Raw genomic sequence first — 14022 nt, forward strand, 5'->3', positions numbered from 1 at the left:
TTTTGTACTAGCTTTCACTAGAAATTCTAGGAAATGAGGAAGGAGGTTCTTTTAAGTTCTTTTGTACTAGCTTTCACTAGAAATTCTAGGAAATGAGGAAGGAGGTTCTTTTAACAGTGTTTCCTTGCTGCTGGAGCTCTGACTAATTAAGCAGTACTAAGAGTTTCCTTCCTCAATATGATTCAGAGAAGGTAACAAGGTTGAGCTCTGACAAGAAGTCTCATTGTGAACAGCAGTCTAATAAAGCTGACAGACACCACTCCCAGGCAAATAAACTGCCACTCGGTTTTCATTGAAAATCTCTTTCATTCCCCTTTAGGTGATAGGTGTAAGCATAAGAGCGTACAGACACACGTACCTGCTGCTTCCTTCTAGACACTGATGTTTTAAAAATAAAATATTTTCAACATTCCTACTGCAAGACAGTCTACCTTCTACCAATGTGTTACTGTTTGCAAATACAATGTATACCAAATGTCAAACAGCAATAAATGTGCCTCTTTGGGAAGAATAAATGTATCTGTAGTCTAATAAAGTTTGAATACAGATTGTTGAGGAATTATTACAAAACTATAAAATAATGGATTCTGACAGCTTTTTAAACCATACCTTCCACCACTTGCTTTATAGTTCTCAATACTAGAACTAGGTGAAAATTATTTTTCTGGACATTAGTAGAAATGTAAATCCACTGGCTTTGACCCTTCATGTTCTTGCCAGGTTTGAGAAGAAGAAAACATTATTATTTAATACTTCACTTCACTTTGATTCAAAGGCTTCTGTAAAATATTATTATGGCGAGATTGTTTTAAATTAACTAATATATTTCTAATACTCTTCAGTAAAATGCTACAATATCATTTCTATTTTTTAATTTAAAAATATTAAGGGAGTCAATTTTTTAAAAACTCACTGACACGTACATATTCTTTCAATCTACTATGACATGGAAATCTTATAGACACTCAGTATATTAAGAATGGAAATCTATTTTGTCAACTAGTAAGTGGGGATGATTTGTGCAGATCTACAGGAGAGAGTTAAGTTTTCTAAATACTACTTACAACTTAACTGGAAATCCAGAAGGAGAGGTAAAAATAATATTCCCAGAGTTCAATAAGAGAGAAACTAAAACGATATAAATGTAACTGGATCTTCAGCTCTTCCTTTCCCTTCAAGTCAACTTTAAAAAGGAAAATTGTGTTTGCCTACTTCAGACTACAGAATCAACAGCTTTCTATTTGAGTTCAAACAGTAATATTTCAAATGGCCCAGAGGATAACAGAAATACCAACCCCTCGACTTGAAAAAATTCATAAAACACAGTAACTTTAAAACCCTTGCTTGAGTTGAGCCTTTTATTTGATTACCAGGAATACTCACATGTGTGGGTTTTGAACTCCTGCAGGATTGGGATTCAGAGTAAACCTTGCTGTAGATTTGAAAGGTGGATTTGCAAAATTCAACTTCAGTGCTTTGCGTTTACCTAAGAAATAACAAATAAAAAGTAAAAGTTTCAAGTACTATAAAACAGGTAGGATTCTGAGGGCAAAAGAAATTCACTCCAAAAGGCAGAAAATTTTGCTTTAACATATAATTAATATTTTGAAAGGTGGCAAAGAATTGCTCAGAATTAAGAAAAAGTAAATAAAAATGATCTAAAGTTGTTACTAACCACAAATCACTCATTATCTCCAAAACAACAGAAAACAATGCTCAGTGCTTCCAGTTTATATCGTTCAGAGATGCTAAGGCTTTTGTAAGTAAAAACACCACAATAAAAATCATTCCCCTCAGCAGATATATCGAAAAATACTAAAATATTAGCATCTTTCCAGTGTTACATTTTACTTCCTTAGTTTAATAAAAATCATTTTCCCTCGAATGTAATATAAACAACTGAGTGAAGAATATGAAGCATTCTGCAATCATAATGGCCTAAAAGCATTATGGTACAGTCAACTTCAAGTTAATAACACAGGTATACCAAATAATCATTTTTGGGGAGGCAATTTCTTTGGTACAGGAAGGGAGAAAGTATCAATACCTTATATTATACCGAAAAAAAAAAAAGTCCTCTACAGAAAAGCCAGAAAATTCAGAAAAGATAAAGAAACAAAAATGTATAAAATATTATATATACACCTATAAATATATAGGGTTTTAAAAAACTGTATATACACTTAAAAGTCCAGTTACCCCCAAATAATCATTATCTAATGCACACTATCTTCTATACATAGAGACATTATCTTTTCCTCTACAATTAAAATTGGACCGCAATACTGTTTTGTAATATGCTCTAGTCACTGACCATATTTTTTTCTATGTCAATAAATCTTACAAAATCATTAATGCAGGGGTCTACTATATGGAAATTTTGTAACAGAGTTGGGTTTTCCCACATTTTTAGTACACCTTGGTTTCATGTACATATTAAGGATACTTTTCCTAGCACTCACTCTTCACACTTCATTATACATATATCAGTCAATACCTATTCCAACAACCTCTCTGCCATCCAAGCACCTTCCCACCTCAGTGGATTCAGAAAATGGATTAGAGGGCTCAACCTGTTCGGCCCGGTGCTTTCACGAGACGTGAAGGCTGAGCGTGCCATGCTAGTCAGACAGGACTGCAGGACAAGAGCTGGATCAGCTCTCAGGGATGGGCCTTTCTACAGGATAATGGCAGTTCCTAAGAAGCTCACTGTCAGACATAACTATAGTACAACATGAATTTTCCTCATAAGTTGCCCTTTTGGGTACCAAATTTTTTTTTAATAATTTTTATTTGACTGCAAGTAGAGAAAGGACATTCAAACTATACATGCAAAAGGTACTCCACAAAAAATGGCAGATTTGACTGTATTAAAAAAGCAAACTCTGTATTTACCAAAAAACGTTTAAAAAATTAAATGAAAACTTGGGAAAATCCTTGTAATACAAAATCAGAAATTCTAAATATATAAAAACATCACACAAATGAAGAAAAAAATAGAAAAATTGGCAAGGGTATGAAAAATTAAGCAAAATTGAGAAAAAATTATGAAAGGTACTCGTAACACCAAAAAGTTAAAATTTTGGTTCATGTGAAATTGGGAAAGTTTAGAGGTTTTATTTTGTACACATACATTTATTTTTTTTTTTAATGATAACATGGTGATCAGAGTGACCAGGTAAAAGAATCACTAGCAAAATACACTGCTGGTAGAAAAGTAACCTCTGGTGAGAGGTTCAGCAATATACAAGAAGCTTCAAATGAATATGTTCTTTCACTTCTTGGAAATCTGCCTTTAAGAAATACTTAAAGGCAGAGGACTATTCGCAGGCCCCGCTAGATTCTGAAATTGCTTGGGACTGCTTGCTCACTCCTCTGAACCTTCAGTTTTCTCCCTTTTTGAATGGGAATCTCTATCACTGTTACCCAATGCCTGACCCACCACTGTATTTTGGAAGCAGATAACTCATCTTCTAGTTACTAGGTTCATAGATGGAGAAGAATTTTGTGTCACAGTGGATCATACTCAAGAGTCTCACCCCATACCTGATTTAGATGCTTTTGATGATGAGATTTAGGACTGGTGAGCTGATGATGTCGAGATGAGGTCTGGATTTGAGCTGACGATGTAATGAGTTAAGACTTCTGGGGATGATGGAGGAGGGTGAATGTACTTTGCATGTGGGGCAGATGTGACTACATGGGGGCCAGAAGGCAGACTGTAGTGGACTGAAAAGGTGGCCCCCAAAGTACCAGAAGCTATGAATGTTACTTTATACAGCAAAGTGTCTGGAGATACAACTGAGTGAAGGACCTTTGCAATCATAAATCTGAATGAGCTCAATGCTTACGAACACCACCTGCCACGTGTGTGTGTCTGAAACTACCTGGTACATCACCCATGTTCTCTATATGGTGAAAAGTGATAGAAGACTAAGATCAAATACTAAGGATAATAACAGAATATAGAATCACTGTGAAAACTATCCGAAGAAAAACACCAAAACTGGCCCTCTCTTCAAAAGCCCAATTTGACAGGACAGTAGCTAACCTTCCCAGGCAAATAAGGTATGTTACTACAGTTAAAACGTACTCAAACTGTTCTTTTGAAAATAAATATTTCTACCTAATACACACACACACACACAGAGATTCCTTTTCGCACTGCATTCACATTTAAACAAAAATAAATTGAGGTCTTTAAAGGACATTTACTGCATAAATGAACAAGCACACAAGTAACAGAATGTGACATCTAACTAACTTACATAAATTAGATTTAAACACACTCTGTACTTCAGAAACATCTGCAGCTATCTTGAAAACAGTCCAACTATGTATTCTGATCTCTCACCAACAAAATATGACAAAGAATTCTATAAAAGTTCAAAGCCTCTGTAAGCGGCGATGACTCAGAGCCTGAGGTCGAGTTACACGGCCTGTTCTCAGCAGCGCACCCCAACTGCCCAAATGATGATCAGTTTAAGAGGAACTCATGAGGTGGTCAGCCTAGAGGAGGAGAAGGAACGCTCCAGAAAGTCCATCAAAGGTGAGATTCCGGGAAAGGCAGAAAGAGGCCGCTTTTACAATACCTTAAAGGCTATTTCTGAATCTCTGTAGGCATGAGCCTTTTTGTTTGTTTAAGCATCTCTTCCTCTCCCATTCACTTTCTCTAAGTAAGAACCTCTATTAGGTCTGGTCTTTCTCATCTTTACTTCCCTTTCTCAAGGGGCCCAAAAAACTAAACCCTAAAGGCAACCTGTCACCCTGTATTCAGATATCTTTAATAACAAAACTACAAACAAATAGGATATTAGATCAATGTGGATTTTTTTCAAAAGCCTGCAACAACTTCCACAGGGAGAAAAGGGCACAAGGAAATAAGTGATACTATAAATGGCCAGTGGAGATTTTTCTAAGCTAATAGGGATTAAAATATTTGTACAAGTAATTTAAAGTAATTATCAAGAAAGACTATAAATTTGTGATTATAATTACCCCTTCGGTAAGACTGTCACCAAATAATCAATTCCTAACCAGTCAACAGAGATAAACAGATCCTCCCCTTTAACTACAGTAGGATAGAAACAAAATATGTCAAATATCTTAAATTATTCATATGGAAGAAGTTTCCCATCCAGAAGACTGTCTTTGTATACTTAAAACCCAAGTGCCTGATACAGAAAATACTTTCAAATGTTCATTGATCTGGGAATAAATTTGACATGGACAGACCCAGACAACTAAAGTGTGGGTTAAATTAGCTAGAATAAGTTTCTGTTGTTTGCACCCAAGAACACTGACTGAAAAGGAAAACAGTATTTGTCCTCATCCCACCACATTTCCAAAGCGCTGCTGTATCCTTTAGGGCAATACTGCCTAACTTTTTTCATGCCATAGCTTACACAGAAAATGAGGACATTTGTTCAACACAGTGAGAAAATCAAAATCATAGCTGGCCCGATAGCTGGCCAAGGTGTTTCAGCAGCCTCAGGCCCCACTCAGCCACTCCAAGGACTGAAGGGCCAGTCTTTCTGCATCACCCTTGAAATTCTGGTTTCAGAGCTCCGCCTTAACGGAACACCAGTAATATTTACACAGACTTTTCCATATAATGCATATGCAATTTCTTCCTCACAGTTCTCATGAGAGGAGCGTTCCTAAGCATGGGATCTTCAAGAATATTCAGAACTATGATTCTGAAGAAGAAGGATTTGTCCAAGTATATCCATACTCACTACAGCCTAGGAATATCTTTTGCTCTAATTCTGACCACAGAATAACTCAGACTCACAGAATACTGAAGCCGAAAGTAAGACACCTTTCAGCTTTCAGACCATTGTGGGTTATGCGGTAGATTGTTACAAAAATAGCCACCAATGGGGCTTCCCTGGTGGCGCAGCGGTTGAGAGTCCGCCTGCCGATGCAGGGGACGTGGGTTCGTGCCCCGGTCCGGGAAGATCCCACATGCCGCGGAGCGGCTGGGCCCATGAACCATGGCCGCTGAGCCTGCGCATCCGGAGCCTGTGCTCCGCAACGGAAGAGGCCGCGACAGTGAGAGGCCCGCGTACAGCAAAAAAAAAAAAAAAGCCACCAATGAATCACAGCTCCCTGTGTCCACGCTTCTTTGCAATGTGACTTTGCTGCTCTTCCCATCAACAGGTGGCATCCATTTCCCTCCCTCTTGAATCTGGGCAGGCCTTGGGACTTGATTTGACCAGAATAATAGAGCAGAAGGGATGCTATATGATGTCCAAAGCTAAACCTTATGAGCCCCTGCAGTTTGCACTCTCACCCTCTTGGAAAGCTACTGAGTCTAAATGGAAAGCAGTTCAGTCAGGCTTCCTTGATGATGAAAGAGCACATGGAGAGGCCCAGAAGTCCCCGCCACCCCAGCTGAGCTGAGACCGCCCCAACAGACCGACTAGCTGAATGCAGACACGTGAGTAACAAACAGAATCATGAAAAATTAAACAGCTGCTCTTTTAAGCCACTACTCACATGCTGAAGGAGCTGGGGAGAAACAATGAAAAAGTGATCAGAATCAGTCCCTCTGAAGGAACTCCTATCACCACCACAGGGGACTCCCCAGACCCAAGCACAGGAGAAAGTGGGAACTTGAACTACAATGGACAAATCACTCATATGATACCAAGTATTCCAAGCATCCCACCAGGGGTGGGGGAAAAAGAATTGCCTTAAATTCTCCTTTCTCCCTTGGCTCTAACTCCGAGTACCTAATTTTCAAAACAGAAAGAGTATCCAGAATAATTTTTTAAATTATCTGTAATCACCGGAAAAGAGGAAGACAATTCCAACTATGCAACCTCAAACAATTTCAGAAATGAGGAAATAAAGTGGTAGACAAGAACTTACTTTCATTCCCTTTTCTGCCTAAATTACTACCGTGACAAGTGCCCTAACTTATTTCATAAGCTCGAGAGAATAAGAGAGGAAGGATGTTGACTTGCAGTTAGAAGAAATGGGCAACTCTGTACATTTTAGACTTGCAATCTCAGGCCTTCCAAGTAGTAAATGAGCGACTACCAGCTAATATTATATTACTCCTCCTCTGCCAGCCTTTGGTACATCAGGGTGAGCAATTTCCAAAAATTCACAAAATCTCACTTAGAACACTGAACTCTCATCAGTAAAATAGAACACTGTCATTCATCCACGCAGCTAAGCATTTTGGAAACTGGACAGTGCTGAGTTTGTTTAAGAAACCAACAGCCCCTTTAGCACATTTTGACACTTTTGTGTGTAAGACAGATTTGGGGGAAGTCCAGTGTAATAAGTTCCATAGCCATAGGTGCAGAAATATCACACTTATACACAAGGTGGTTTGCCAGGCAGTGGGGACAAAAGGCTAGACAAGGTAGTGACATAATTACAAAGACTGTTTTCTTTGGCATCCTGCCAAAATTAAAAAGAAACATGGTGGGAGGAAGTTAAAGGGTAGGAATAGGGGGGAAAAGTACTTTTGCTAGATGCTAAATGACCACCAATGAAATACTGATAAAGATAAAAAGAGGGATATTTCTGTGGTCTAGTAATTCACACATCTGTAAAATCAAGATAAAAACCACCCCTTACTTGGCAGAACTACTGTGGGAAGGACTAATATGAGCCAGATGTCTATTACCAGCAAACAAATATAATTCCTCAGACTAAACTAGCCAATTCCTGATTAGTCCAAACTCTTCAAAAACACCCAGGGAGCAATCTAATTCAGGAAGACCCTCCTGGGATTACCAAGACAGCACAGATGTCAAGGCTTTACTGAGATAAACAGGGCTTGAGATGCCTGTCCACACAGTCATGCAGACAGAATCAAACATTCTGTTGAGCAGGATCTTGGCTTTGGATCGCCATGGTCCCAAGCTCTCCTGTGAGGTCCCCAGGTTCACCGAGGGGCAAAGAGGAAATCCTTCTGTCTGAACTACAAAGCCCCAGCTGAAATCATTACCTTCTGAAATGACAAGCTGGGAGAGAATATAAGGGCCTTACTGATCAATATGACAGCAAATATCCCAATTAGAAAATACACAAAGAGCATGAACAGGTAATTAACAAAAGAAGCAATACGAACAGAACAGAAATAAACCATTAACATGAAAAAATTATCAAATTCTTCTAGCTCTCCAAAAAATTAAAATTCATTTTTTGCCTTTAATCCCACACATAAATAAAGAGTCCTAATATCAATGTTAACAAAGGGTATGAGAAGCAGCAGTCCCTTCAGAACTTGTCAGAGCTGTACTTTTACACCTATCTGTGGTTAGGTCATGCCCACCTTGCCCACTACACCCTAAGTTTCAGGGGTGCAGAAACCATTTCTCATGTGCCTCAATGTCTAGAATTACACCAGACACATAAATCCTTAACACTTCTTCAGTAAACAAAAGGACACAGACAAATGAATGAACAAAGCACTGCTGTGAGATAAACTGGTTCACTTTCTCCATAAAAAGGGCCATACCTAGCAAACATCTCAAAATGTCCTTACGGCCAACCCATTCCTAAGAATTTATCCTTTAGGAAGTTAAAGGCAATGCAAAGAAAGTTATTCAAAGCAGAGACATCTGTGTTAGATTAGTTACAAAAATTATGGCATACCCATAATTGGAATACTACACTGCTACCAAGAAAACACACCATAAAGACTACTGACATCAGAACTAACTTTAACAGTGAGAGTTCTTTTTTAATCAGGCAATAAGTAATGTGTCTGATAAACTGTCATTTTAGTAAAGCACATGTGCATATGATAATCTATAATACACACACAGGCCACATTCTCCAGAATATCAATGGTGATTAATTCAAAGTGCTAGAATTATCAGTGACTTTTTTCTTTTTCTACTTTTCTGTTTTTCAGCACTAAGCGTTTTTTGTCTCTGTCTTAATTATAGTCTCCTTGCTCCTCACATCAGAGCTTTCTAATCTGTTCTCTAAATCTAATCTTACTGAGCCCTAGAGAACAAGTAAACAAAAGGCCTTAAAAATACAAGTACGCATAGGCACTCTGATATACCTGCTAATACAACTTGGACATTTCCATACCACTATCATCTTGTAATATTTCATAAGTTATATCATTTGAGATTTCTGAAGGTATATGAATCAGCTAAGTTAACAATATTTTAATCTCCAACAAAACAGGAAAACACAATCCCCCACACACACATACACACAATGCCATGCTCCTGACTGTGCAAGCACAGCCTCCATGGGAATCTAAGAGTGGGAATTCCAGTTACACATCCACCTTGAGAAGGTTCCAAATGGATACTCAAAAGGTGGCAGCCATACTGTCTGTCAGCACACCTCCACCCCCAGTTTAGGGGAGAAGAGGAAGAAGTGCTAATAATTCTGAGTCCTTCGTGTGCCCCCAGCCTGTTGTTTAGCATTCTCTTTTATCACCATCCTTCACAGTCCTTGTGCGAAAGGCCTAACCCACTATACACCTGCACTACTTCCCTTCACAGAGAAGCTCAACGGCCACACGCAGCACTGACAATCCTATCCCAGTCAGCGAGGGGACGGTTTGCAGCACAGTAAGTCAGTAAAGGTACCCAGCACCTTGTCCAGGAGCTCAGAACACTTTACATCCATGTAATGCCCCAAACTCAGCCAAATCCACATGGCATTTTTGTTCTTAAGCTTGAAATCCATGAACATGTCAACAGGGGCCCCGTGGAGACAAGTGACACACAAACACTGTGTTGACCAACTCCAACCAAACTTTCTATGCAGACGGTCTGTGATCCCTTCTCCTGTGATGTGCAGGCCTCCCGATCGGACCCTCCAACATTCTCATGAAACTCATCAGCTCCCCAAAGTTTTAAGTTACTGTCTCACCACACGCCCAAAGCAAGATGTTAGGATTTCTGGAAAACCATCCACATAAGGAGTCTTCCTTGTCGATAGCCCTCTTTCTAGTGGGACAAGGCACATAATACGCAAACTTAGGAAAACCGTGTCAAGAAAAGTCGCGGAGCTTGTTCCAGTTTTCGTCCATACCTCGAGGCCATGCTGCGGCTCTGTGGAGGCAGAGGCACAGGCCACACGCGATGTTCTCACGGCGGCTTGCTTCAGCTCTAGTGAGAAGCCAGAGTGCCCACTGCGCTTATATCACGTACACTCTTCCTGCTCAGCAAACCCGCAGCATCCTGCCATCATCATTTTAACTCCCCACCACCCAGAAATGAAATAAGCTCGTTAACCATAGTTTCTAATAATACATCAGTAGTTTTTCAATCAGTGCTTCAAACCTTTTTTATATGTACCACGGTGTTAAGAAAAGCACAGGTGCACAACACAATGAAGGAGAAACAAGGCTGTTCTTGGCTAAGCACCACTGACCTAGAGCTCTAGCGAGTGGCTCCAGGCCACAGGGCAAGGAGATGAATATTTCAGCCAACAGCAGTGCCCAAGTTGGGGAGCTACTAAAACAACCAGATCTGACTTCTTCTTAAAGAGTTTACTTAAACTAATATTATTAACCACACAACAAAGCCAGATTTTTATCAAACGTTAATTTCTTCCCTTATCTAATTTCTTTCCTCATCTGCCCAAAATACCAATAAGGATTCCCCCCCAGTCATAAATAATTAACTCTTCTAGGCTCAATCCTGTAAGTTAGCAAGTAGATTAGGATACAGAAAGCTGTATTTTTTACAGACAATTTAGCATCATACTAGAGGTACCACTTTAGTCCTAGCAGACAGGACATCTTGATCCTTTTCACAACAGAAAATCAACCATCCACTGGCCAAAGTGATAGTGGGTACCCACTCTTCTTTCCGGGTAACTACAGATTAGTCTGTCTAGAAAGCTTACTGATTCAAAGCTATGTGTCTATTATATGCAGGTAGTTTTGCTACAGACATTGTCTGTGATATAATAAAAAATATATTTGGTATTTGTTGGAGGTTCCTGGCACAGAGCTCCTACAACCCTTGGAATTTCCTAAGTGATGAGCATCTTTTATTATGCATAACAAGCCTCTTTCCACTATATCACAGTTTTTGCTTATTAGGTGGGGATGGGGAGAACCTCCAAAACTTCAGGATGGGAGGGCTGGTCTCCAGAAAAACCAGTCAAGTGATCAGAGGGTTATAACTTCCAGCCCCACCCACTAACCTCCATGTAAGGCAGAGGGTCTGGAGATCGAATTCAATCCCCAAAGGCCAACGATTTAATCATTCATACCTATGTAATGAAAGTTTCATAAAAACTCCTAAAGATGAGCTAGGGGAGCTTCCTGGTTGGTAAACACATCAAAGTGCTAGAAGGATGACAAGCCCAGAGAAGGTGTGGAAGCTCTGCACCTCCTCTCTCTCCACACCTTGCCCTATGCATCTCTTCTATTTGGCTGTTCCTGAGTTACATGTTTCTAATAAATTGGTAAACATAAGTAAAGTGTTTTCCTGAGTTCTGTGAGCTATTCTAGCAAATAAGTGCACCTGGGGGCCGTGGGTAAGGGAGCCCTGTAACCTGCAGTCCGCCGAGCAGAAGCGTGAGTAGCCTCGGCGCCCCATTTGCAGCTGGATCTGAAGTCAGGGCAGCTTTACGGGGGCTGAGCCCTTTAACTTGTGAGATCTGATGCTAACTCCAGGTAGACAGTGTCAGAATTGAATTGAATTGCTGGGCACCCAATTGACACTGGAAAATTGCTTGCGGTCAGAAAACACCTCAGAGTGGCAAAATGTGAAACACTGAGAAGTGAGGACTATTAAGATTTCCTAAAGGCAAAAGAAGTCAGTTTCAAGAAATAAATCTTTCCTTATTTCCATTAATACCTGTACTTGATTTTTTATGCTATCCAAACCTATAAGCAAGCCTGCAGCTTGCACTACCTAAAGGAGAAGGGAAGCTTTATTTCAAAGATGACTTCCCCAATTCTAAAACACCATGAGTAGTTCAGCAATAATTTAATAACTGCAGAGGAGGGACAGAAAGCCCCACACTATACAATTTTCAACTAGTCACCAAGAGCGTACCACATTTGTTATATAACAACCCCTTGCTTCTTCGGGAACACAGTCAACATGTGAACATAAGCATTCTCATATTCATCTGGATGACTTTTGACCACTGGAAATTAGATTCAGCACTCTGGTGACTTTCCATAAAAAAAGCACCTGCGTGTCACAGGAACTCAAATATTCCTTGAATAAATGAATAATCCAAGCCCAAGTTTTGATCTAACACCTTTAGGACAAACAGTTTCACTCAGACATCTTGACTGGGGGTTTTATCCATACTTCCCAATAGATCTAATTAGTTGCTTCTTTTGTTCTCATTACTCGAAAGATGCGTAACTAGAAGTTAAATAGGTTCTCTGAAAAAGTTAGCCAGCAAGCTTTAACGAGAGAGATGCTCCTGACTATAGAACTTGATGACACACGGATTAGTCGGCCATCCTCTGGCTTTAAAACAAGATAGCTGGCATTTTTAACTGCCTCCCGTTGCATGGCTTGCGATCATCTTTTATACACTCAGCCAACGTTTTCCATTTCAGTGCTGTATTATCCTATACATCTTTTTAAAGAAATTTTAAGTAATAATTCACAATCCAAATTTAAATTCAAACCCAACTGTGTTACTACCAAAGCAAATAACAGAGGTGGAAAACGAATCAGCATCTTCCATACAAAGCTAATATTGTATATGTATAAGCAATAGCTACAGCACTATTATACTCCTCTCACCAACATCCAAATAGCTTCTTTGTACCCCACAGAATAATCCTTCCCGATTTAAAAAAAAAACATTAAGATGTGACTAACACTTTCACTTCTCAGTGGACACAATCAAGTACTATTTGTTGCCCATAAATGTATTCTATAAATTAAGGTTTTTAAAAGGTTAGAATAAGATTAATAAAGAGAGTTAAACGGCACTCAAAGAGGATATACTGCACCCTATCTACTTTCTAAATATACAGTACATGAGAGTATCCTGACTGAAATGTCTCTGATTTGTTATTTACAAATTGTGCAAGGTCAAATCAGTGTTAGAACATCACCACGTGGAGACTTTAACAGTGTAGTTACAAGACGGGTGACTGAACAGGGATAGTGAAATGGGAGAGGGGAGAGTTGCTTAAGAAAGCTGGAATCTGGTTCGGGACTTTTAAAGATCTCTTGATCTCTGGTGAAGTCGAAGAACCAGTGGGTATGTGAGACCAGTTCTGCCAAATTAAGATCAGTCCCAAACCAGGTTCCAGCTTTGCTCATTAATTTATATTCAGTGATTAGAATGCTCAGGTCCTTCAAGCATTATCTTGCCAGTACTTGGGAACCAGAGATAGTCATCGAAAGGCAGTTTGGTGAGACTAGAAGTAAATAGGAGTTCTCATCCAAGATATAAAAAACACGTGAACTACTTGTGTTCCAGTTGGCAATTACCTTCTCAGTGACTGGTACGTACTTGTCCAACAGGTGTCATTATTCACCTTTTAGTAGTGACAATTTCTTAAGCAACTCTTGCATTTCACTAACCCTGTTCAGTCACATACTTCATATCCTTCAGCACTGGTGCAGTTAAGTCATAGATGATCAATGCAATAATTTGCATTTGATAGTATGCCCCAAACACAAACTTTGTTTCTTGGTTGACAACAGCAACTATTTGCAGAGTCCACAAACGTTTAGAAACACAAGTTAACCAGTCCCGAATGAAAGAATTAATCTAGACAAAAATCACTGATGGTAGCCAGAACCATCAGGTGAAAGGCTGATGGGGAACTTTATTCCATATGAAACACACTGACGGCACCAAAGCCCACTGATCAATCTTAACAAGAGCTGCAACCAGAAATCGTATGCCTCCTGATGTGACACAACAAAAAATACACAGCACCACCTACCAAGTGTTTTTGCCAAAAATTTGAATATCTATGTGATCAAAGCCCTTATTTCTAACTACAAATTAACAGGAAATACAGGGCAATGTGAAACACTAATTACTAAAAGGATGTAATCAGCCAAATCCAAAATGTGCAAAATGCTA

The 14022-nt window shown here is 39.4% G+C and overlaps 1 protein-coding gene across 2 annotated transcripts in view; it reads right to left on the minus strand.

The window, feature by feature from the left end:
• MAP2K4 (mitogen-activated protein kinase kinase 4) overlaps positions 1-14022 on the minus strand; it is a 105056-nt gene that overhangs the window by 73005 nt on the left and 18029 nt on the right. For both annotated transcript variants that reach the window (XM_029211284.1, XM_029211285.1), the window contains one exon: positions 1384-1486. In XM_029211284.1, the coding sequence (XP_029067117.1) occupies positions 1384-1486 (103 nt within the window). The remainder of the gene's footprint in view (positions 1-1383; positions 1487-14022) is intronic.

This window comes from Monodon monoceros, unplaced genomic scaffold (genome assembly GCF_005190385.1).
Source record: "Monodon monoceros isolate NGI ecotype Baffin Bay Population unplaced genomic scaffold, NGI_Narwhal_1 Super_Scaffold_9, whole genome shotgun sequence".
NCBI classification, from domain to species: domain Eukaryota; kingdom Metazoa; phylum Chordata; class Mammalia; order Artiodactyla; family Monodontidae; genus Monodon; species Monodon monoceros.